Source organism: Antennarius striatus, chromosome 16 (genome assembly GCF_040054535.1).
Source record: "Antennarius striatus isolate MH-2024 chromosome 16, ASM4005453v1, whole genome shotgun sequence".
In the NCBI taxonomy this organism is placed as follows: Eukaryota; Metazoa; Chordata; class Actinopteri; order Lophiiformes; family Antennariidae; genus Antennarius; species Antennarius striatus.
The window spans coordinates 7,628,787-7,650,746 of NC_090791.1; the positions used below are offsets into that span (position 1 = coordinate 7,628,787).

Genomic DNA, 21,960 nt, shown 5'->3' on the forward strand with positions numbered 1-21,960 from the left:
CAATCCTAATCCTAATCCTAACAGGAAGATTTGTATTCCTCTGCATGTACTTGTAGGAAATTCATCTTTCACCACTTTCATCCCCTTCGAGCTGTTTCCTCTGGTAGTTTCTTGGTGTTGAGTGTGCTGTTTTTTGAAAAATGATTCAATGACATTTGAAAAGTTCATTAAGTTCACAAATGCATTATTTAATAATAAACAAAAGAAAAGATATACACAAAAACATGTCTTGTGATTTCATTACTGCGCTCGTGTATTCTGGGAATTAGATCAACATTGGATTTGTCTGAAGACAGTTTGTCAGAACATTGGATTTACTCAGACTGCAGGAGAGAGCAGCGAGGGAGGAACTGATTGGATTACAAGTCAGGCTCAGATTACTTTCTGAAGCCTGGTCAGATTGTTTTTGAAATAATAAACAGTGAATCCTGCAGATCTGAGACCTCCATGATGTGAAGGAGGAACAAGATGGAGGGAAATCACCGTCAGACAGCAGAGCAGCATCCACTTTGGAGAGGACAACATCCACTGGGAGGAAAAGGAGCGACTGGCTCTGATGTGATTCTGATTAACCCCTCTGATGAGTGAGCAGCTGCTGAGGATATGACCCCCACGCGTGGCATACTTGTGCATACTTGTGTTTGCGTGCACTCTTGTGCACAAATGTACCGAGAAGATGCCAGAGTGATCTGTTTGGACTCTTTGTTTTCGGAGCCAGGCCTTTTTCTCCATGTTCAAGACATGAATAGAGCTTTGTGTCCTCCGTCGTCCTCATGATTCAACACTGACTCCATCTTATTCAGCATGTAAGAGAGAAAGGATAACACCGAGTTATCTCTGGCTGGAAGACTCTAGATTTATCATCTCCTGTCTCTTTAGCAAGTTTTCTCAAAGGATGGAACTTAAATTCTAGCTTTCTGTCTTTACTCACAGACTTTAATCTCCCCACCTTTGTATTTGAATAAACTCACTTGAAAAAGTGTCACGCTGTCACACACTCCACCCACTACCTGTCAATCAAGCGCCCAACCAATCACGGCGCATCTGCGAGAATATGGCGTAAGGCATCTATGTTAGGAGAAGAAATAACTCTACATGGACTTCCCAGTTAACGTAATTTTAGTTTCATAACCGTTCCAACAATTTTCATGTTTTTGCGCAGAGAGTCCAAACACCAGGAACAAGACAGAAAACGGCAACAAATTCTGAGTGAAACTCCGACTGAAAGAGAGGAAAGGATTGCGTCACAAAAAGAGAAGTACTACTTAGCCAGAGCCAATGAATGCCAAGCACCAAAGGAAAACTGGCACGAAAAAGAAAGGTGAGGTGTAGAAAAAGTATGCTACACATTCATTGGGTTAAAGCCTATCAACCAATAAGCATTTGACAATTTTTATGTACTATCTATCTTGCTTCATAGAACAAAGTAGCTATTTATTCTTATAACATATGTTTGGTATAAAGTCTGATATTATTGTTTTATTGTGGAATTTCCATGGGTTCCCGCTAGTTTTATTTTTAATTTGATAAGATGGTTTTTTTTTAGAAATAGTGTTAATCAAGTAAGGTAAAAAAAATTTTTTTTAAATTAAAAAAAAACAGTAAAGAGGATAGAGAATTAGAGATGTAACGTGGAATTAGACGCGACATCAGGTCAGGAACTAAGGTTTCTCTCCCAGGTTCTGTCCGTCTGAAGGGGGCGTGGCCTGCGGCGCAGCGTCACTGATGCTTATATAGGCTGCAGCTGCGGCGGCGGCGGGCTCGCGCTACCGAGACACGCAGGGTACAGAGGAGCGGTGGCGCGCGCGCTCACAGACTCCCACACACACACACACACACATTCACACACACACACACACACACCACACACACACTCCCCAAACAAAGAGAAGCACGCCAGGCAGCAGAGAGCATCCCGCCCTCGTCCACCTCCAGCAGAAGCGCACAGACCGGAGCGACCATGACGACCAACGGCGCGTCTAACGGAACCAGCGACATGCTGCAGATCCAGTTCGGGCTCATCAACTGCGGGAACAAATACCTGACGGCCGAGATGTTCGGCTTCAAGATCAACGCGTCCGCCAGCAGCATGAAGAAGAAGCAGATCTGGACCCTGGAGCAGAGCGACGAGTCCAGCGGGAACGTCTTCTCCCTCAAGTCGCATCTGGGCCGCTACATCGCGGCGGATAAGGACGGGAATGTGAGCGGGGACAGCGAGAGCCCCGGCCCAGAGTGCCGGTTCATCATCACCGCGCACGATGACGGCCGCTGGTCGCTCCAGTCCGAGGCGCACGGCCGCTACCTGGGCGGCACCGAGGACCGGATCATCTGCTTCGCCCAGACCGCCTCCGTGGCGGAGAAGTGGAGCGTGCACATCGCCATGCACCCGCAGGTGAACATCTTCAGCATGACGCGCAAACGCTACGCGCATCTGAGCTCCAAGGTGGACGAGATCGCCATCGACCGGGACGTGCCCTGGGGGGTGGACTCCATGATCACGCTGGTGTTCCGCGAGCAGCGCTACCACCTGCAGACCTCCGACAACCGCTTCCTGAGGAACGACGGCGCGCTGGTCGCCACCACGGACAGGAGCACCGGCTACACTCTGGAGTTCCGCTCCGGGAAAGTGGCGTTCAGAGACTGCAGCGGCAGGTACCTGGCCCCCTCCGGGCCCTCCGGGACCATGAAGTCCGGTAAGAGCGCACGGGTGGGCAAGGACGAGATGTTCATGCTGGAGCAGAGCCACCCGCAGGTCGTCCTCACCGCCGCCAACGAGAGGAACGTCTCCACCCGGCAAGGTGGGTGTAGTGGTCCGAGTGTGTGTCTGCGGGTATGTCAGCCTGTGGCAGAGGAAGGGTTAAACTGATGGAATGTCGGACTGCACCCCCTGCGGCCACCCCCTCGGAGCAGGCACACACACACACACACACACACACACACACACACACACACACACACACACACACACACACACACACACACACGGCCCTCCTAAAGGGGGATAGGTCATTGTAAGTCCTCATATGAGAGAGAATTAAAAGCCTGAGGCACATTTTGGTGATGCTCAGACTTTCTCCATCACATTTTCTTCTGAAGTCCACACTAATTCAAACAGGATGGAGAAGCTCAGAGGGTTTCAACGAGTCGTGTTTGCAGGGGATTTTCATGCCAACTGGCATGAAAAGAGTGCAACAAAGAAGTCCTGAGCCCTCTAAACACACACACACACACACACACACACACACACACACACACACACACACACACACACACACACACACACACACACACACGTGCCAGCATTCAAATGTAAAGCAGCCCTGAACTGGTGAGAGGCTGAAGGGGCACAAAGCACAGAACCGATACTGGGACCACTGGGTATAATCCCACAATCCAGATGTGTTATAAAGACAGACTTTAGAGCTTGATTTATTTATTATGTTGAGGTTTATTTCTCTATAATCTACAGTGAAGCCGTTCTCTTGGAGCCTCCTGTTGTTCCTGTCACGCAGGAATTCATTCACTTTGTTAGTCTTATGGGGCTTACTTCAAACAGGAAGAGGTATATTTAAAATATTTTTGTAAGGTTAGATTCTGGTGGTATTATGGGTAATCATCAGACCTTTTCAAATGATTCTTTAGCGGTTGCAGGATAGGAGCATCGCCCAGTTAACAATCACATGATGACATCACCAATGAGATCCACCAAACATCAGATTGTTGACCTGGATCCAAATTATAATCCAGATCTGATGATCCAGAATGTTAAAATTTTAAGAAATCCTGGAAAATCCACCTCCGAGATAATAAATGATAAAGTTTGACACAGGAAGCAAGATTAAGTTGTGTTGTTACCCATCAGAAACTGGAATATAAATCAGCGATCATACTAATAATGATACCGATGTGACTCCAGATTACAGGACTGGGTTTTCATGGTCAAACCGGCATGAGATTATTGCTTCTAGCTGACATAATGGACAAACTGAGCACCTTTAGTGGAGGTTTGCTGTCTACTTTTAGATGGAAAACATTAGTCATCACCATTAGCACTAATCAGCTAGCTGTTATGTAGAATGTCTATCATTAGCATTGAAGTTCCACAGCCCTGATGCCATACCTAACCTGAAATTCTCAGCTGTCCAATAAACAGCCTGGATAGAATTAGTAATAGAAAGGATTGCGGTTTAAAAGAAGCCAAAGTCTTCAACACATTCATTGTTCTTTATAGGATTAGGTATTTAAAGGCAAACTGATTTATTCTCTACCCTCTTTTTCTATTTTCAAGAGGTAATAATTGCTGGATTCACTGTCGCTAAATCACTAATTGTCATAAATAACAGCAAGAAATGCTAAAGGCTATGGCTATCGCCCTTAACAAGGCCTCTTGATGCAGACTTGATGTTTTAATAGAGTGTTCAGGCCAGGGACTGGATGGATGTGGACGTGACATTTAGATGATGTATAATGTGTGCAAACCCAAAACCGCAGAATTTAAATAGCTGCTATTATCAGCTAATAGATTTCAAAAAAGAAGAAAACCAACAGGAGACGTCCTCAGATTGGTCAGACTCTGGATCTCCTTGGGCTCCAAGTAGAGGATGAGGTTGAATGAATGTCGTTGGTGTGGTGCAGGAAAAGGATTGTGATGGTACTATTGAGTCCTAAAGGGCTAAAGATTTTGTCTTGGTGAAAGCAAAGATATTTCTATCATGCTCATTCTTTACTTTTTTGCCTGTTTTTTTCCCACTCTTTCTTTTACAGGGTAGACTCTCGTTAAAATTGTCTGTTTATTCTAGCACTATCTAAACCTACCGTGGTAAACCTTCCTGTTCCTGTTGCGGTTGGTCAACGACAGCTATGTTTCCTTTGTTCCATAAATCAAGCCTTTAAAATACAGACAAAATGACAAAGTGGAAGTGGAGTTTATAAAGTTTTTACACTAACTGGTTCCTGCTGAGTAATTATTATATAGGCATGTCTCAGGTCGGCTCAGCCTTCTGTTTATTTCCAGTGTCTCTCATTGGATCTGTTTGTATGCGTGAGAACTATAATTTTATTTGTGTGTTTGTTCTTGACTTGGAAGACTCAGACATTAGCCTTTCCACCTTCTTTCCTTCCATCCCTCTTCCTTTTTTTTTTAGCCCTCACCGTTATCTCTTTCCACCTCTTCTCATTGTTCCTCTCCTTCATGATTTCCTTATTCCACCTTCTTTTCCATCCTCCCCTCACCTCTCTTCTGTCTCCCCACCCTTCCCCCACTCCGATTCCCTTCTGGCTTCTGTGTGTGTGAAGTCATTACCAGAGGCAGCTCTCGTGTGGTTGATGGGTGTATAAATAGAGAGAAACACTCAAATTAATCCAGAGTCCATAAATTCAAACACCCAGAGGATGTTAGCCACGTCGTAAAAACACCACATCAAAAATCCTGAGAACGACTGCAGGGAATCTGTGTGTGATAGCTGGTCAGAATAGGACACCAGTGACAAAAGTATGTGGACACCACCTTATTGATTACTGAATTCAGGAGTCTCATTCAGACCCAAACATTAAACACCTAGCCATCACATGCATTAATTCTTTGAGGACTCAACCTTGTCCAAACTGGCACGAACTGGGAAGTGAATTGAGGCTTTTAACCCATTAGTGCCCGACTTCATAAATACTCTTTTAAATGAGTAAAACTTGTAGAAACAGTTGCAGCTGTTGCAGCTACAGAGGGAGAAACGACTTTAACTATATTCCATTCAAGATTCCAAGAAATATAAAGTCCCAGTAGGTGTAAGGGGTATGTGTCCTGATACTTTTGTTTGTTTTCTACTCTTGCCTCTTATCTTCGGGGTATTTCTCTGCTTACCTTTCCACACCACTGTTTCTCTGTGAATGCTGTTCAGTCTTGAACCCAAACTGGAGGCCTTGTGAGGAGGTGGAGGCTGAATAAACAAGACGCTGTCAGCACTAAACCGCTCTGTTGGAACTAGAGCGCGACCTTGTACAGTATGTAACGAGGGCAGGATTTGCATTTTTTTAAAAAAAGGTCATTGACATCTGTGAGACATTTTGGGGAATCATTTTTCTGAAGGAGGATGCAGCATCCTCTTCATCAAATACCATAACATTTACAATAAATACAGTTAGGGAGTTAGTACAGTTAGCATGACAAATAAATCCAGTTGAGATATTTTAGTGGGGATGTTGCTGCACTAACATTAGATCACCCGTTATCGACTATTATCACTTTTCTATTGATGATGGCAGCTTTCAAATCTTGAACTCGTGGTAGCTGGTATGATGAAGACTGAAATTTTCGACCATCCATCCTAACAATAAAATCACTATCTGCAGTGACATTACTGATAGGAGTGGATGCTTTTATTGAAAGCAGCAGTTGTGTTCGCTTTCAGTGTTTTTCCCCAGAACCCATGGCATGCATCCGTGAAGTCTGGAATATTAGTTACCAAATTAAAATAAACCTGAATTCCTTTTTAGCATGTGAGCCACTTCCTTTATTTGCACACCCAGGCACCTGTTTCTATTCAGCAGAAGAGCTCATCACCATATGCAGATGACACAAAGGTGCTCACATGTAAAACATTTGGGATTTAGGCAATTTGCTTCAAACTATTGGACCTACAGGTCTGGATGTTGGGAGGAAGACTTCGTCCAGCCCTCCAACAACTGGATCATTGTGATGTGGATTAATCGCAGAGTGGAATTAAATCGGTTCCACATTTTCGTCAGACTGGCAGCTGCTCTTTGCCTGGCAGACCTGAACCAAGATGTCAGCCAATGTCTGCTGGATTTCATCAGCAGCTGGTGTTTGACTCTAGCCAGCGTATGTGGGTCAGTCCAAACGCTGCTTTATTCAATCAAAACGGTTCGTTTTGTTAGCCGAGCTGCTCTTGATGTTTTAGCGTTTTGAGGTCACGGCCAAATCCGGTTTAGATGCTCTGTCAAGAGATGGAGTCAGAATAGTAGCTGATTGCTGTTCAGAACAACCTGTCTGCAAATTTCAAGATGAAAGTCACTGATTATACTATTTAGATCTTTTACAATCAACTGTCTTTATTTGTCAACTTATGATCTATAAAATCTAACTTTAGAGTTCGAGAGACCTTTTACAAGATATATTTTTTAATTATTCAACTGATGCAACCATTTAACTCTGCAGGATCATTTTTATTCTTTACGTTCCGCTGCAAAGGTAAATCATTTTAAATGCTTTAAATCAGCCAACATGTTCAGTTTTATTTCTCTGCTCTGATCCTGATGCTCTAAACCAATCCCCTCCAACAGCTTAAATTTAACAGGCAGTTTTGTCTTGTAGGGTCTTCTCATGTCTGCTGTCTAATTTGCACTCTCATAATTGACATTATCCTGACCCTTGTTTCCGGGCTGAAATGTCCTCTTCCATGGAAACAGGGATGGTCACAGATTCCCTGGGATTGTTAAACGACGCTCCTCTGGCCTGAGACACCATTATCAGTCCGTTAGCCCGTAGCTCAGTGGCCTTTGAGTGGCCTCCTCTGCCCTTAGCTGTGGTGAACGTCCTCATTCATGTTTGTCAGCCGAATGACTGAGAGCCCATCTTATCCTGTTGGGTGACCACTGACTGCTGACCGGTCGGTCTAACTTACGGTCCTCTCTCTGATGGCTCTGCTGTTTGGGTCAAACATGTAATGTCTGATAAGGCCTGAATGTTTTCTGGCTGCATCTTATGAAGACTTACGGAATTTTCAAGACTTGATGTGAATAATATGAATTCCCTGCAAGTATTGCAAAATGTGACTTAAAAACAGAACAGGATTTAAAATGCTCAGCAAAGCTGTGAAGGTTCAGGGCCTCATCTTGAAAGAAATGTTTTGACGTTTGGAGACGGGCCTAATCGTCTTCCCAGATGTGATGATTTATGTGCCGTCATGTCCAGCGGTTACAACCACTGACTAGCTACTTTAGCTTAGCATAGAGACTGGAAACAATGACAAACAGCTAGTTTGGCTCTTTCCTCTGTACTAAAAATCATGTTTTACCATAGTGTGATTATGAGCTGCATCAAACTCTTACGTTTCTTAAGCTGTTTCCTCACAATGATCCATGATTTATTTAATCGGATTGTCTGCAGGTTCATGTTAAATCTATTGATTGTTAAACCCAAAAATTTTGGTGATTATCTCTTCAAACAGACTGATTCACATTTGTTTTTTTTCACTTCAGGGCTAATGTGAGGTTTTAAAGCATGTTTTTATTTCCCACTGAATAATTTATGGGTCCCTTGGAATTAAATGTTACAGTTCTGAGAACCTTAAGTTACAAGACTCGACTGAAATAAATGGAGCCGTTCTTGTCAGCAGAAACATCCTTCCTGATGGATCGGTCGTTAAAACGTGCTGCCTTTACAAAGTTTTGTTGCGATCAGTTCAGCAGCTTTTGTTTGAGGTGGAAGTTGTCGATAATTACGTCCACTTAACAAACCCGCTTCTGAATGTTTAGTGCTGTGTGCGGTTCAAGGAGGCAGAAGCTGTCTGAAATTAGGCCCTGATCCAGGCCCTGATCCAGGCCCTGATCCAGGCCCTGATCCAGGCCCTGATCCAGGCCCTGATCCAGGCCCTGATCCAGGCCCTGATCCAGGCCCTTCCTGTAGCCGTCACCCCCCTGCTGCCGCTGGCAGGAAATGAGACAGGAGACTCTCTTCTCTGACCTTGGCTGGTGTTTGCAAATCCCTGCGGGGTAACGGGGGACTATTTGTTGATCCACACCACCGCCTTCACCCGGTCTGTGCATCCTTGCTAGTGTTGGGTGACCTTTTGGTGTGTGTCTGTGTGGTGAGTCTGTTTAATGTGGTGTACTTGATTATAGGTTAGCTCCAGCCGGTCTCCAGCGTGCCATCCTGATGCTCTCTGGGTGTGTCTCCTCTAATGCCCCCTAACTTACTTCATTCAAAGCAACACACTGAACACAGAACAGGGTCAAAGTCAATCCACCAAAAGATTTCAGACATCCTCAGGCAGGATGCTGTGTGTCACATGTCTGACCTATTTTATTTTCCATTTGTCAGAGGAAATGGGAGTCTTGTTTGTGGTGTGTGTTCAGTTGGCCTTACTTTATGAAAGGTGGTGTTTGGATCAGAACAAAGGGCGATGGTTTGGCTCCCAGCTGGTCGCCTCCTCGCGCAGGCCTGCTGAACAATAGCGGATGCACACAATCACACAATCGCATGCGTTGAAGGCGGACCTCTGGTCTGACAGTAAGCTAACAATCTGCCTGCCGCCGTCAGACGAGCTGCTGGGCGCGGTGGACGAGAAGGATGGAGGCTTCTTTTCAAGACGGTGCACGTTTGGTGTGGTTTGGGTGGATTCTGTGTGTGTGGTCACTGCTTCTGGTTTGGTTTGCTGGAGAGAGAGTGCATGTATGGAAATCCAGATCTTACCGTTAAACATCACACACACCAATCAACCCGGCAGTATTGATTACCCAGCCAGTTCCTTCCTCAAGCGTGTGTTTTAGGAGCTCACGGTCGACCAATCAGCCGGCCTCCTGTGGTAAATGTTCCTGCACTAGTTTGTCTGATCTGTGGATATCACAATAATGTGATGTTGGTCATGAGCTCGACCCCTGCAGCACGCGTCACATGACCCTGTCGGAGGCTCCACAGGCCTCGTGGGGAGGGGTTTGTCTGTTTTCTCATGTTGTTTTTTCATGTTTAGAATCACAAATGTTGTTCTCGTGATAACTTGACAACAATTTCGATGAATGTCTAGGAGATCTATTTGAACCATTTTAGTGATAAAATGAACTTCAAATATAATTTGAACATTTGATGGTTAGTAATTAGAGGTAGGTGGTTAAAAAGGTACTTCAGGTGAATATGCTTATTGAATTTCTCCCTAAATAACAGATGGTAATATTAAAGCCATTCTTTATCTGTGAGGAAATGATGACGCTACAGTCAGCTATTGGTTAGCTTAGCATAAAGACTAGAAACAGGGAAACTGTTAGCCACTATGCTACTGCATCTAAAGTCGTTGATTTGGAGCATTAACATCCACGCTGTGGGCCGATCCAGATAAACTCTGTGTCTCTGGGTTGGAAGATGTGTCAAAATTATAGCTGTGGAAAAAAAAAGCTGACGCTGCTTGGCTGTTTCCATGGAAACATCATTTTGAAGGTGACTCTGAAGGACGTTCATCATGTCTGGAAGGCATCATTCAAACCCTGGGTGTTAAAGTGACCAGATTTCACACACACATTAAAGGAATCACACAGATGATGCATTTGATATTCTGGGTTTTTTTTTTAAACATATTTGATGTTTGGAATTTTCCATTGAGAGATTTTTTTTTCCAAATCTGAACGTTGGTCGTCTTCATCATAGTACTCAAAGCAGTATCCGCTATGGGATGTATCACAAACTGGTGCCTTTATTGTACAATGCTTTGGAGGATGTTGGAGGAGGAGGAGGAGGGTGACTCTCTTCCTCATGCCAGACTAATAAATGGTCGGGGGCCACTGGGTGCAGCGTGCTGACCGAGCATGAAGCAGCGACGTTTGGGGCAGAGTTCAGTGACTGATGGTCCAGGAGGCGATGGGAGTGTGTGACCCTCCTCGCTCCTCGCTCCTCATCCTCTACTCCTTCATAAATCCTCAAGCCTTCCTCACCACTCCGGCTAAACGTGCATTTCATCTTTTTTGACCCTCCCCACCTCCACACCATGTGGCTCCCATTAGTCAGTCATATTTTCCCTCTCGACCATCGTGGTGTGTGTGTGTGTGTGTGTGTGTGTGTGTGTGTGTGTGTGTGTGTGTGTGTGTGTGTGTGTGTGCGCGTGCATCCCCACATATTTCTGCAGAAACTCAATCTGTAGAGAGGCCGGAGCGTTCTGGAGCAGAACGACTGATGTCTTTGTCCTCCACACACAGATTGTTTGCAGTAACTCTTCCAGACCAACACATCAGTTCCTTTTAATTTATAGCGTCAGTTGGAGGCGAGTTTCGTTCAGCTCCTGCTGAGACATAATGTGTGTTGGGGAACGTGTGAAAATTACTTACACTCAATGTTTGACTTTTTTAAAAGCCTCAGAATAACAAATATTGTCATTTTATTCAAATTAATCTGTATTAAGAAATACATAACTTGTTTTATTTCATACCAACAACCTTCTAGAATAGATTGTCTCTTTTTTTCTTCTTCAAGTATTCAAGTTGTGAAGCTGAGAGGACACATCCGTGGAAAAACTGAGATGAAAACTGGGGGAGGGAGTCATGCATGAGGGGGGGGGGGTGTTTTCTCAAACACATCTTTGTTTCTCTCGGCACACATTTACACAGCAGCGCCACACACCCCACCACCCATCAGCACCAGCCCCAGGCTGTATGTCCGTCCATAGCGTGACCTCATCATATACAATAGCACACATTGTGTAGCATGAAGTGTGTGTGCGGGGAGTGGTTGACCGTGTGTGTGTGTGTGTGTGTCTGCATTCAGCCATGTTTGTTTACCTCTTTGTTGGTCTTAAGTGCTTTAATGGGGTCAATGTGAATTTAATGAGGTCTGTATCTGTACAGCTAACACACACACACACACACGCACACACACAAACACACACACACACGCACACACACAAACACACACACACAACATTCCTATCTGTTACTAGAGCTGGATTTTATTTTTTGTTTTTCAGATCGTGGATGTTGAAGGACAGATGTGTTTTTCTTGAGTCATCTGTGGTGATGTTGTGGATTATTTTTACAACATTTTGCATTTTAATGTGTCATTTTAAAGGGACTGACTTTGTCCCCGTCTCAGTGAGACTTTCTACTCAGAGGATAACAATAAATGAATTCACCCTTTAACTGATGAGCAGAAATAAGAACTAAGAACTCAGTCCTGCATCACTGGTCCAGTGATGACAGATTTGTGGCTGATAAGTGATCCATTAATTGATTACCGGTAGCTCTGTGTTCATGGTGGGTTCTTGTGGTTCCGGTTCTGTTCTGCACTCGTCACCATGACAACTAATCCTTTGAACTCCAGTTGGATCGTCTGGACTGTGACAGATGTGTGCGTGAAATCCTTCACTAATCCTGCCGTCTGATGTTGTCCATTTAGTGTGTCTGCTCCAGACCAGAGGGTGTGTGTGTGTGTGTGTGTGTGTGTGTGTGTGTCTGCTTCTGGACTGGAGTTATTTGCTACATTGGACCATGACTGACCCTGGATTGCAGCTAAACCCTCCTCCATCCAATCTCGTCCTGCCCAGGTATGGATCTGTCAGCCAATCAGGATGAAGAAGGAGACCAGGAGGTCTTCCAGGTGGAGATTTGTCGTGAAAACAGGAAGTGTGCATTCCGCACCGCAGCTGGGAAGTACTGGACCCTGACTGCCAACGGAGGCCTGCAGTGCACCGCCTCCAGCAAGTGAGCAACACACACACACGCACACACACACACACACACACACACACACACACACACACACACACACACACACACACACACACACACACACACGCCACACACCAGCGACATGTTCTCTACTCTACAACTGCAAGTATAAAAACACACTCAAACCACATCTGCTTCAGTCTGTCCATCCTGTGTGTGTGTGTGTGCGTGTGTGTGTGTGTGTGTGTGTGTGTGTGTGTGTGTGTGAGTGAAATCACAGAAAGCTGATACTGGTCCATCACAGCTCCCAGTTCATGGGTCTCTTCTGGTAATCTGAGTTGACGTAAGATGTTTGATGTAGTGTGTGTGTGTGTGTGTGTGTGTCTGTGTGTGTGTGTGTGCGCGCAGTGGGGGGTAGATGACGTGTGTGTGAGGTGAGGGGTGAGGCATGCTGTGGGAGATGAAGTGCATCTGTGTGGGACCTGAACTTGTGATGTGCAGTGATTCTGTCCGGCCAGAGTGCTTTTGCTGTTAACCTTTGACCCTGAGATCCTGGATGATTTCCCCACCAGGCTCCAGACAGACACAAGCTTGGAACACTTTATTTTAAAGCTGATCAATCTTCCTGTTTTGAATCAATACACTCATAAAAATATGTTTAACGTGTTTCTAGAAAGTCGGTGATGCCTCAACCTTCGAACTGTCCCAACCAATCAGAACCATGCTGCTGCCACCGAATCCAGAGTGGCCATAAATTCCTAAGGATCAGTGAAGTCACTGTGGTTCATGTTTAGATATTTTGTCTTTGTGCTGTTGTGAAATGTAATGAATGTCAAGAAGAATTAGGAAGTCGTCTCGTCGTGTTTTAGCGTCGCAGCCTAGAGAAGAACAGAAATGAAACAGACGTACGAGCACCGCTCCACCGAAATGTGATCCAGATGGAGCGGAGACGCTCCGCCACAGAATACAGAGGACTCTGCAGGAAGTGCGACACATTTCTCCATCACATTCTTCAGATTAGACTAGCTTCAGCGCTCCTGGTTCCAACAGAACTCTAGTGGTTTAAAGAGAATTTTTCAGAGTTTCAGGAAACTAAAAACTTCTTCTCTGCCAAGTGAAAGCATTAACAGGCTACTGAATCCAACTTTGAAGCTCATCCCTCCACCGAGCTCATCATCCAGTAATTAATCCGGCCCTGGACGGAGCAGCTGAGCAACGGCGGAGGAAATGAGCTGGAGTGTTTGCTCTGGATTCTCAAGCAGTGCTACTGGATATGTGTCTGCCATGTTGGTGCAATCCTTCTTACCTCTGGTGTGTTTGCTCCTCTTTCTCTCTGCAGGTCGGCTAATTGCTACTTTGACATTGAGTGGCGTGGGAAGAGGCTGACTCTCCGGGCTGCGAATGGGAAATACGTCGCCGCCAAGAAAAACGGCCAGCTAGCCGCCACCATCGACTCTGCCGGTCAGTGAGACGTGTTGACTCAGCCGTTCCGACGGCGACGCGTCGGCGAACTCATTTACTTTTCAGCAGCAACGGGATGAAAGGAGAGGAATGAAATCATGGCTGGATGTTCAGAGCCTTCAGAGCGTCTGAGTTCAGAACAACCACACAGAGCTGTGGGGCTCTCTGGGTCGTCTTCGGTTTGTTCGTTTTCCATCTTGCTGTTGTGTGGCTTTAAAATTAAGCTGAGGAAAACTCCTGAGTGTTCAGATTAACAGAAGAGCCTGAAGTCTCACACCAAAACTGTGACATCTGTGGGTTCTTGAGTTTCCATTTTATGCCTCCCTACGTATTTCTACTCCAGCGTATCGGTCTGGCAGCCATTAATTTTTATCAGCTAAATTTATAGAAAACAAGACATGTGACGCCTCCCAGAAAAGAGTGGAGAATAAATGGAGCTTTGATCTATGGTCCTACTCACACTGGCCTTATCCCTTGTCTTTCTATCTTATCTGGTTCTTGTATGTACAAAAGTTGAAATTTGACCTTGACCTAGTTTTTTCAAGGTCAAGGTCATCTCATTTTCATCCCCTTTGCTGCCCGACTAATGTGCTTTTTGTGTCATCTTTCTGTCAGAAGCGATTGCAAAGATATTTGTTGGACTAACGAAGGGACGGACGAACATTGACAATTACAATACATCACCGCTTCGAAGCGGGATGTAATAATGATGCACACGGGCAGATCAACAGACGGCACTAAAAATAACACTGGTTCTGGTGTTAATACACAAGTTGTTCCTGCAGAACTGGACTAATGGGTTTAAAGGACAGACATTCAGACACTAGAAGCAACCTTCCAGTTAACACTCTTTGCTGCTGTCCAGGTGAGTCGGAGGAGTTCATCATGAAACTGATCAACCGTCCCATCATCGTGCTGCGCGGCGAGCACGGCTTCATCGGCTGCAGGAAGGTGACGGGGACGCTGGACTCCAACCGCTCCTCCTACGACTACTTCACCCTGGAGTTCAGGGACGGAGCCTACAGCCTGCAGGGTGAGCTGAGCGGCGTCACGCTTCAATCCTGAGGCGTTTGGGCCAGAGTGAGGGATTTGACTTGTTCTTAACCCTTCCTCTTCCCGGGTCTAATCTGCTCCCTCTCCTGTTGCAGACTCCACAGGTAAATACTGGATGGTGGGTAATGAGCAGTCGGTGGTGAGCAGCAGCGACACGCCCGTCGACTTCCTCTTTGAGTTCTGTGACTACAACAAGCTGGCCATCCGCCACGTCGCCGACAACAAGTATCTCCGTGGCGACCACGCCGGCGTGCTGAAGGCCAACGCCGACGACCTGGAGACCGCCACGCTCTGGGAGTACTGAGGAGGTCGTCGGCTACACACCCTTACATCTACCTACCCCCTCCCCCCATTCCCTCATATTATATCTGCTACTTATGACCTTATATGTTCATAAACTGCAGAGAGAACAAGAAGGACAGACGGAGGAGAAAGGAGGAACTTCTCTCTCCTCCTTTCTCCCCTGCCTTTCTCCTTCTCATCTTTCCCATCTCTGCTCTGCAGCGCCAACCTTTATCTGTTGCCATAGTTACTGTGTGGCCCTGCACTTTTCTTTCCTGCTCAGATCTGGTTCGCTGCTTGACACGTCACTCACTCCCCTCCTGGCGTTACTATTGGGCCGTCCCCTCCTCTCCCAGAGCAGAACAGAACACCCCCCCCCTCAGTGATGAGTGAGACCCCCCACCCTCTTTGTACTTGTCTCTATTGTCTGTATGAGCAGCACGCGTTGGCAGTATTTATGGTGTCTGACCTGGTCTGCCGGTTCTGTTCCTACCACATGTAACCTGCAGAAACGGATCCACCTCAGGGTGAGACCCACTTCCTGTCAGCCGCTTCCTGTCAGCTTCAGCAGTCGGGTCGCAGACGGTAGAAACAGACTCTGCTTCTATAGCAGACCAGGTCCAGTATGTTAGTTCTCATGAGCGTAACTGGAGTGGATCTGATGGGAGAGATGCGACTGACGGGTTCAACCGCCTCCTTTTCATCTCAAGTGTAAAATATTCAAACGTAGAACCGTTTCCTTTCTCGTCCTCATTGGTCGACGGGGGTTGTCTTGGACCAAGCAGGATGTAGGAAGTTAAAGCCTCATTTCCCCATCTTCCCCAACCAAACCCATTGTCCTGAGTACAGTATAAAGAAGATTAAAATAGTGCGGACACATGTTTACTGCACACACCTGTCTTACTGGAAGAAAAATACTAACAGTTGTATTCCTTTCTGTTTCCATGTCCAAGGCACAGACATTATCATGGTAGGTGTACAGTATGTATCCACAGTCAGATGATATATAGACCCCTTTTAAAGCTGCTATGTGAACCCCTCAGCCTTTATCTTTATCTGCACCCAACCTGGATTAATAATCTCATCTCACACACAACTGGTCCAACTGGAACCAGGTGCCAATCACTCATGCTAGTCCTGTAAGAGCATCTCACACACCGTATGGACCAACAGGGAGGGGGAGCCTCACCCCTCCCCACGAGAGCCTTGCTATGTAACCTGAAGGTCTGCAAGAGTTCCCTTAAAAAGTTAAACCTGCTTTTTTTTCTTTTAATTTCAGTTTGGATTTTGGTAATTTTTGGTGAAAAAATGTGATGGAAAAAATGGCCAAATTTGGTTTAATGTTGGATTTTTCTGTTCCTCACCAATGAAGGTGTGAAATGGATGTTATGATTTAAAAAAAGTAGACTTTGAAAATGTATTTAACTATTTAACTAAAATCTTAGCAGTCATGAAGCACATTCACCCAGAGGTCCTTCCCTCTTGGATTGGGTTCTCCTCAGCAGCCCGTTGCCTCCTGAGCGATCAGCGGTGGTTTCTGGCTGTTGATTCTGTTCAATACAACAAAAATGATTTTGATCCCTGATTTATTGGATTCTTTTACCCATCATTACAACCCTCATCAAGCATTCCTCTGATGGGAAATCAGTTTACAAAAGCGATTGCTGTAACTCCATGAAGTCATTCATTATTGTGGCTCCTCACCAAAATCCAACCTTCTCTGAAGTTTTGACCATTTTTCTCATGAAGGGTTCAGAATCTCAAGCGAATGAAACAGGGCGGTCATCCTCGGAGAAACACCGTTTCCAAGGTAACCATGACCGAGACTTGGACCAGCGGATGTGGGAGGGTAAACATGTGGTAATGACTGTGCCTTACTCTCCAGTTTTTGGGCAGTAGGAAAATAAGATTTAAAACAAAGAATTAAAGTCCACATCTTTGCTTTGTATAACTGGAACTTCTTTTTGTATTATTATTTTGTATAATTTTTGATATTGTGGATTAATCTCTCGTGCCATTGGTTCACCTGAAATCCAACGACCAATAAACTGGGATTTGGAACTTTGGAAGTGTCGCTTCTCTCATTTCTCTTCATTCTTATTTGGTGTTTTATTTAAACGTGGATGTTTTGTATTTATTAAACTGTCAAATTTACTAGTTTTTATTGTTCAGCTCAAACAGGAAGATCACATCTGTGTATTTGGTCAGAGCTGGATTTTACCAGTGTAAATTCAGCTAACATTATCAGTAGGATAAAAACGGTCTCCAGCTAACTGATCTTTTAAAATAAATGACTCGTGTTGATGCTGCTCATAATTTTAAGCATTTTACTTGCAGGAAGCTAAAGTTAGCATATTGACAGGAAGCTGGTGTGCTGGTTGGTGACAAACATGCAGAAAGACTGGGAGCTGTTTTTATTGCTGCTCTGACTTTTAGCAGAATGACTCAAAATGTTCTGGATGAATTCAGATGGATTTTTTCTGGAGAAGTAGGTCACGGCTGACTCAACAATCCATGACATTCTAACGGTGACCTGAATCACTAGAGGCCCAGGATATATGTCCTGATTCCTGTTTGAGCTCATCAGAGCTGCAAAACGTTGAATTTTAGGTTTATGAGTAATTGAAAATGGTACATTTATGATTTAATATCACAAAAAACCTAAACTTGAACTAAATGCTCTTTAGTTTCTGCCACAGCTACTGGAACAGTTAGCGCTAATGTTTGTACGAGCAGTGTAATCATTTCCTGACCTCTCTTTTGCTGTCCAGTAGTTTTTCAAAAGGCTAAAAAAACCCCGATTTTTCACAATCAGTTCAGAGTTTGAATGCACTGCCAAGCAAACAGTTGTTGCTAACGCACGCACACACACACACACACACACACACACACACACACAAACATCGCTGTTCTGGGAAGGCATATGGCAAATGGTCAACTGGAAAATTGCAAATATTTTCACCACAGTTTCCTTGAACTTTGCATGAAGAAGTCAGGAGATCCTCATCTGAGGAACGAGGATGAAGTTTAACTCTGGAGGAGGCCACTGATCACAACACTCCGCTCGTCATCGTCTAATCCAATCCATCATATCTCATGTAATCACAGAGACTCACACTCCTCCCAGCTTCTGACCACATGCTCCATACTGTCCCACTTACTCACACACATGTGGAAACACACACACTTTCCTCTCATGAATAGAGCCTTTGTGGAGAAACATTTATTGTAGAGCAGAGAAAGTCCCCCCGCACGCACACACACACACGCACACACACATTCAGGGTGGTAATGTAATGATGAAGGTCTCTAAACCCCCCACCCAACAGGCTTGCAGATCCCAGAGGAACACCCAACATGGCAAAACAAACACCCCCCCCCGCCCCATCTAATCTCCTTCCCTCTGCTGCCCCCCCCCCAACCATCTCTTCCCATTGATCCCTAAAAACTTCATTCTCTCCCCCACAGCATCTCCCTCCCCCATCTTCTGAACAGATCTGCTGGAAACTTGACTCACTCAAAATATGACCCAGATCCCAGAATGCACTGCAGTGGTTTGTGGGTAAAATGTCAAGCTGCAGGCAGAGTCCTCGCTCTCTCACAGTACAGATGATGAGGGGGGTGGGGGGGGCTGGCTGTGTGCGAAATGGCAGCCGTCTCCACCCACATCTGAGCGCGCCTGAAATGATCTTTCCGTCGCCATGGAAACGCCAGCTGCTGGAAGCGTCATCAGGGGCAAAAAAATGTCAAAAACCTTGATTGCATCCAAAATGCTGGTTTGCTGAGGCTTCGTGAGGCTGATGTGGTTTTAGGATGGTGGGGGCTCACAGAGCTGAGGGAGGTGAGGAGCTGGAGCCATGAGGAACAGCAGGAGGAGCAGCAGGAGGAGGAGGAGGAGGATGTGGGCGTCTACCTTTGATCAGAGAAGACCTCATGATGGAGGGAATGACACAAGACCACAAGAGGATCTGTGTGTGCGTGTGTGTGTGTGTGTGTGTGTGTGTGTGTGTGTGTGTGTGTGTGTGTGTGTGTGTGTGCGTGTGCGTGTGTGTGTGTGTGTGTGTGTGTGCCTCTCTGCCAGCTCTCCTTGTTCTAATCAAATCTTCGTCCACCCATGTTTTCTGACTGAGTCACTGGGTCAGTGGGTCGAGCCGTAATCTCTTTAGGGGAGGTGAAGGAGCATCGTGGGTCCCTGCAGGATGAATAGCAGGTTGACTCATGGGGACAGATGAGCCGACTGGGGGGGGGGGTTGTTGCAACGACAATCATTCAACCTCCATAGCAGAATTTTTTTTGGCAGTAAAGCAGAAAAAACTGTCAGGAATTAACACACACACACACACACACACACACACACACACACACACACACACAATGTTGAAGGTCGTCTGGGTCACCAGATGATGTAAAAAGGCATGCCTGTGGACACATTGTACTGCAACAATCAGCCCAGCGTTGAATCCAGAACAACAGGAAGCCGCCTCAGATACGATACGCAGGTCGCGTCTGGTTCACGTTTCTGTGACTTTTAAAGTTCTCAGTTCCCAACAGTTCTCCACGGAAGGGCAGCGCGTTTGTTTCCAGTTTTTCCGAATAGGGAAAAGTGACACAAGTCATTCTGTTGCCTTATTTATAAGATTTATATCTCCAGGGAGATTAGATGAATCCAGTACAACACAGTTCAAACACAGATAAAGACAAGCAGAAAAACATGCAGCCAATCACAGTATGAAATGAGTGTCTGTTTTTAATTCACCCAATACCTGGAAAATCTGCACGCAAAACCGAAACAGATGTTTTGTCTCGCTAGTAGCGGTATAGTTCCTTCTCTTTCATGTAAAGAGCGCCCAATATGTTAAAGGAGAAAAAAACAAAACGAAGGAAGCTCAAACTTTCGCTAACCCAAAGCCCAGAGCACATTTTGGAATCAGACCCACCTTCAAAAGATTTAATTTAGCAGTTGAACGTTTATGTGGAACACAGCAGAACTGGAGGCCTTTGTTCACCAGGAATGAGCCTGAACCCCCCCCCCCCTGCATCATGTTTGGGACAGGTCATGGAAAGGGCCTCTACTCTGTACTAGAGATGCTTTTCATTAAGGGGTCAGTAAAAGTAGAATTTTAAGTTATATTTGACTAAAAACTACTTAAACTGTCTTTGTTCCATTACAAACAGTCAAAAAATTATAGATTTTGATATATTTGGATTATAATCCAGATCTGGAGGCAATCATACAAGCTGGTCCACATCTGGGTATTTGTACTGATGCGTTTAGCCTGTTAGCATGCTAAACACATCTGTGGTTGATGGGGAAATGATTTGCTTTGCAGGTTTGAGGTTAAAAATCTGGTCAACAATCAGTGCTGGTTCATCCTCTGAGAACCATGAATATCAGCCCAATTTAGTCCTTCTCTTGAGGTTTAGGTCTGACTATCCTCCAACTATATTGTAATATTCGTGTCAGAAGGAATGTCAGACTGGACCTCCAGCTGTGTGTGAGTGACAGCTCTGCATCCTTTAAGGAGCTTCACCACTTAAGCCGTTCCTTTGTTCTATGAATTAAATGACTCATTAGCAGATAATAGGCTATAATGCTATCAGACTGTAATCCATGACCCACGCATTCATCTGGCGGGCCCTGGGGTGTCATCAGGGACGGGGGAAGACACAGTAAAATTGTTTCCCTAAAGAAAGCATGACGATTTGCAGGAATCCAGGCTTTGTGTTCAGAGCACCATTAACTGTCAGGGTCAAAGAACACAGGCTGAGGTCGCCAATTACCCGTGGGAGATCACCCTCATCTGAGCAGTCACCGTTTTTATAGCAGTTTTGGGGGTGACACACACTCCAACTGATCCGTTTCACACACCAGAACATGTAAAAATGACTCAGGTATAAAGAATTTCTTTCAGTTGTGCAGCTCCAGGAAACATTTATACGGTGAACACAAAGCTAAGATTTATTACAATATAAAACACACATTTGACTTCTGCTGTAGTAGTTCTAGTCAATAAAAGGCTTTTTTTTTAATGATGATTTTTTTTCTCCCTCCTATGATGGGAAAACTGCTCTCAAATTCTGTCACACCAAAAAAATAGAAATAAAATCTGGAACTGGTTCCTGATCACAAAAAAAAACATTTAATTGGATCTTTAAAGGAATCCTGCTGACAAATATGTGACCCAACCAGACAATGGTTGCGGGTGGAATCAGAGCTTTCGTAACCCCACCAAGCCCATTCCTGAGGGATGGGGGGGGGGGCACCCCCACATCTCCTCGTGTGTCTTTGTTAAATCCAACATACATTACTTTATTCATGAAGGCCTGGCTGGTGTGAAAGATGCTGAATCTGATTAAAGTCTCATTCTGGCACAGATACAAACCGTCTCATACCACCCATGACTAAAACCATTAGGACCCCCGGGCTAAACGGGGGGGGTTCAGTGTTACATTCATCATCTGCATGCGGAACCGCAGCATTCAGTGTGTGTGTGTCTGTGTGTGTGTGTGGCAAAATGATTTGTCACACTCGCAGCACACTTGGCTGAACAAAGAAATCCCCTCTCTGTAACATCACAAAGCCCAGCTGCCTCCACGTATGATTGGTAGAGAGCTCCCCTTCTGTCATGTGATTGGTGCATAGCCAAAGGGCTTGGTTATCATGAGTCAGCCCCTTTATTTTAAAGCATGAGACAAATGGGGGAGGAGAGACAGACAGTACAGAAGGCAAAAACATTAAACCTTCAGAAAGGCTAAATTTAAACTCACAAGCAGAAACCGAAG

The 21,960-nt window shown here is 45.2% G+C and overlaps 1 protein-coding gene across 1 annotated transcript; it reads left to right on the forward strand.

The window, feature by feature from the left end:
• The first annotated feature begins 1,762 nt into the window (after positions 1 to 1,762).
• fscn1a (fascin actin-bundling protein 1a) lies at positions 1,763 to 17,246 on the forward strand. The gene is made up of 5 exons (XM_068337262.1): positions 1,763 to 2,798; positions 12,258 to 12,414; positions 13,721 to 13,842; positions 14,708 to 14,875; positions 14,991 to 17,246. The coding sequence occupies exons 1-5, from the start codon at positions 1,961 to 1,963 to the stop codon at positions 15,197 to 15,199; spliced, it is 1,494 nt and encodes a 497-aa protein (XP_068193363.1). The 5' UTR covers positions 1,763 to 1,960; the 3' UTR covers positions 15,200 to 17,246.
• The last annotated feature ends 4,714 nt before the right edge of the window (positions 17,247 to 21,960 follow it).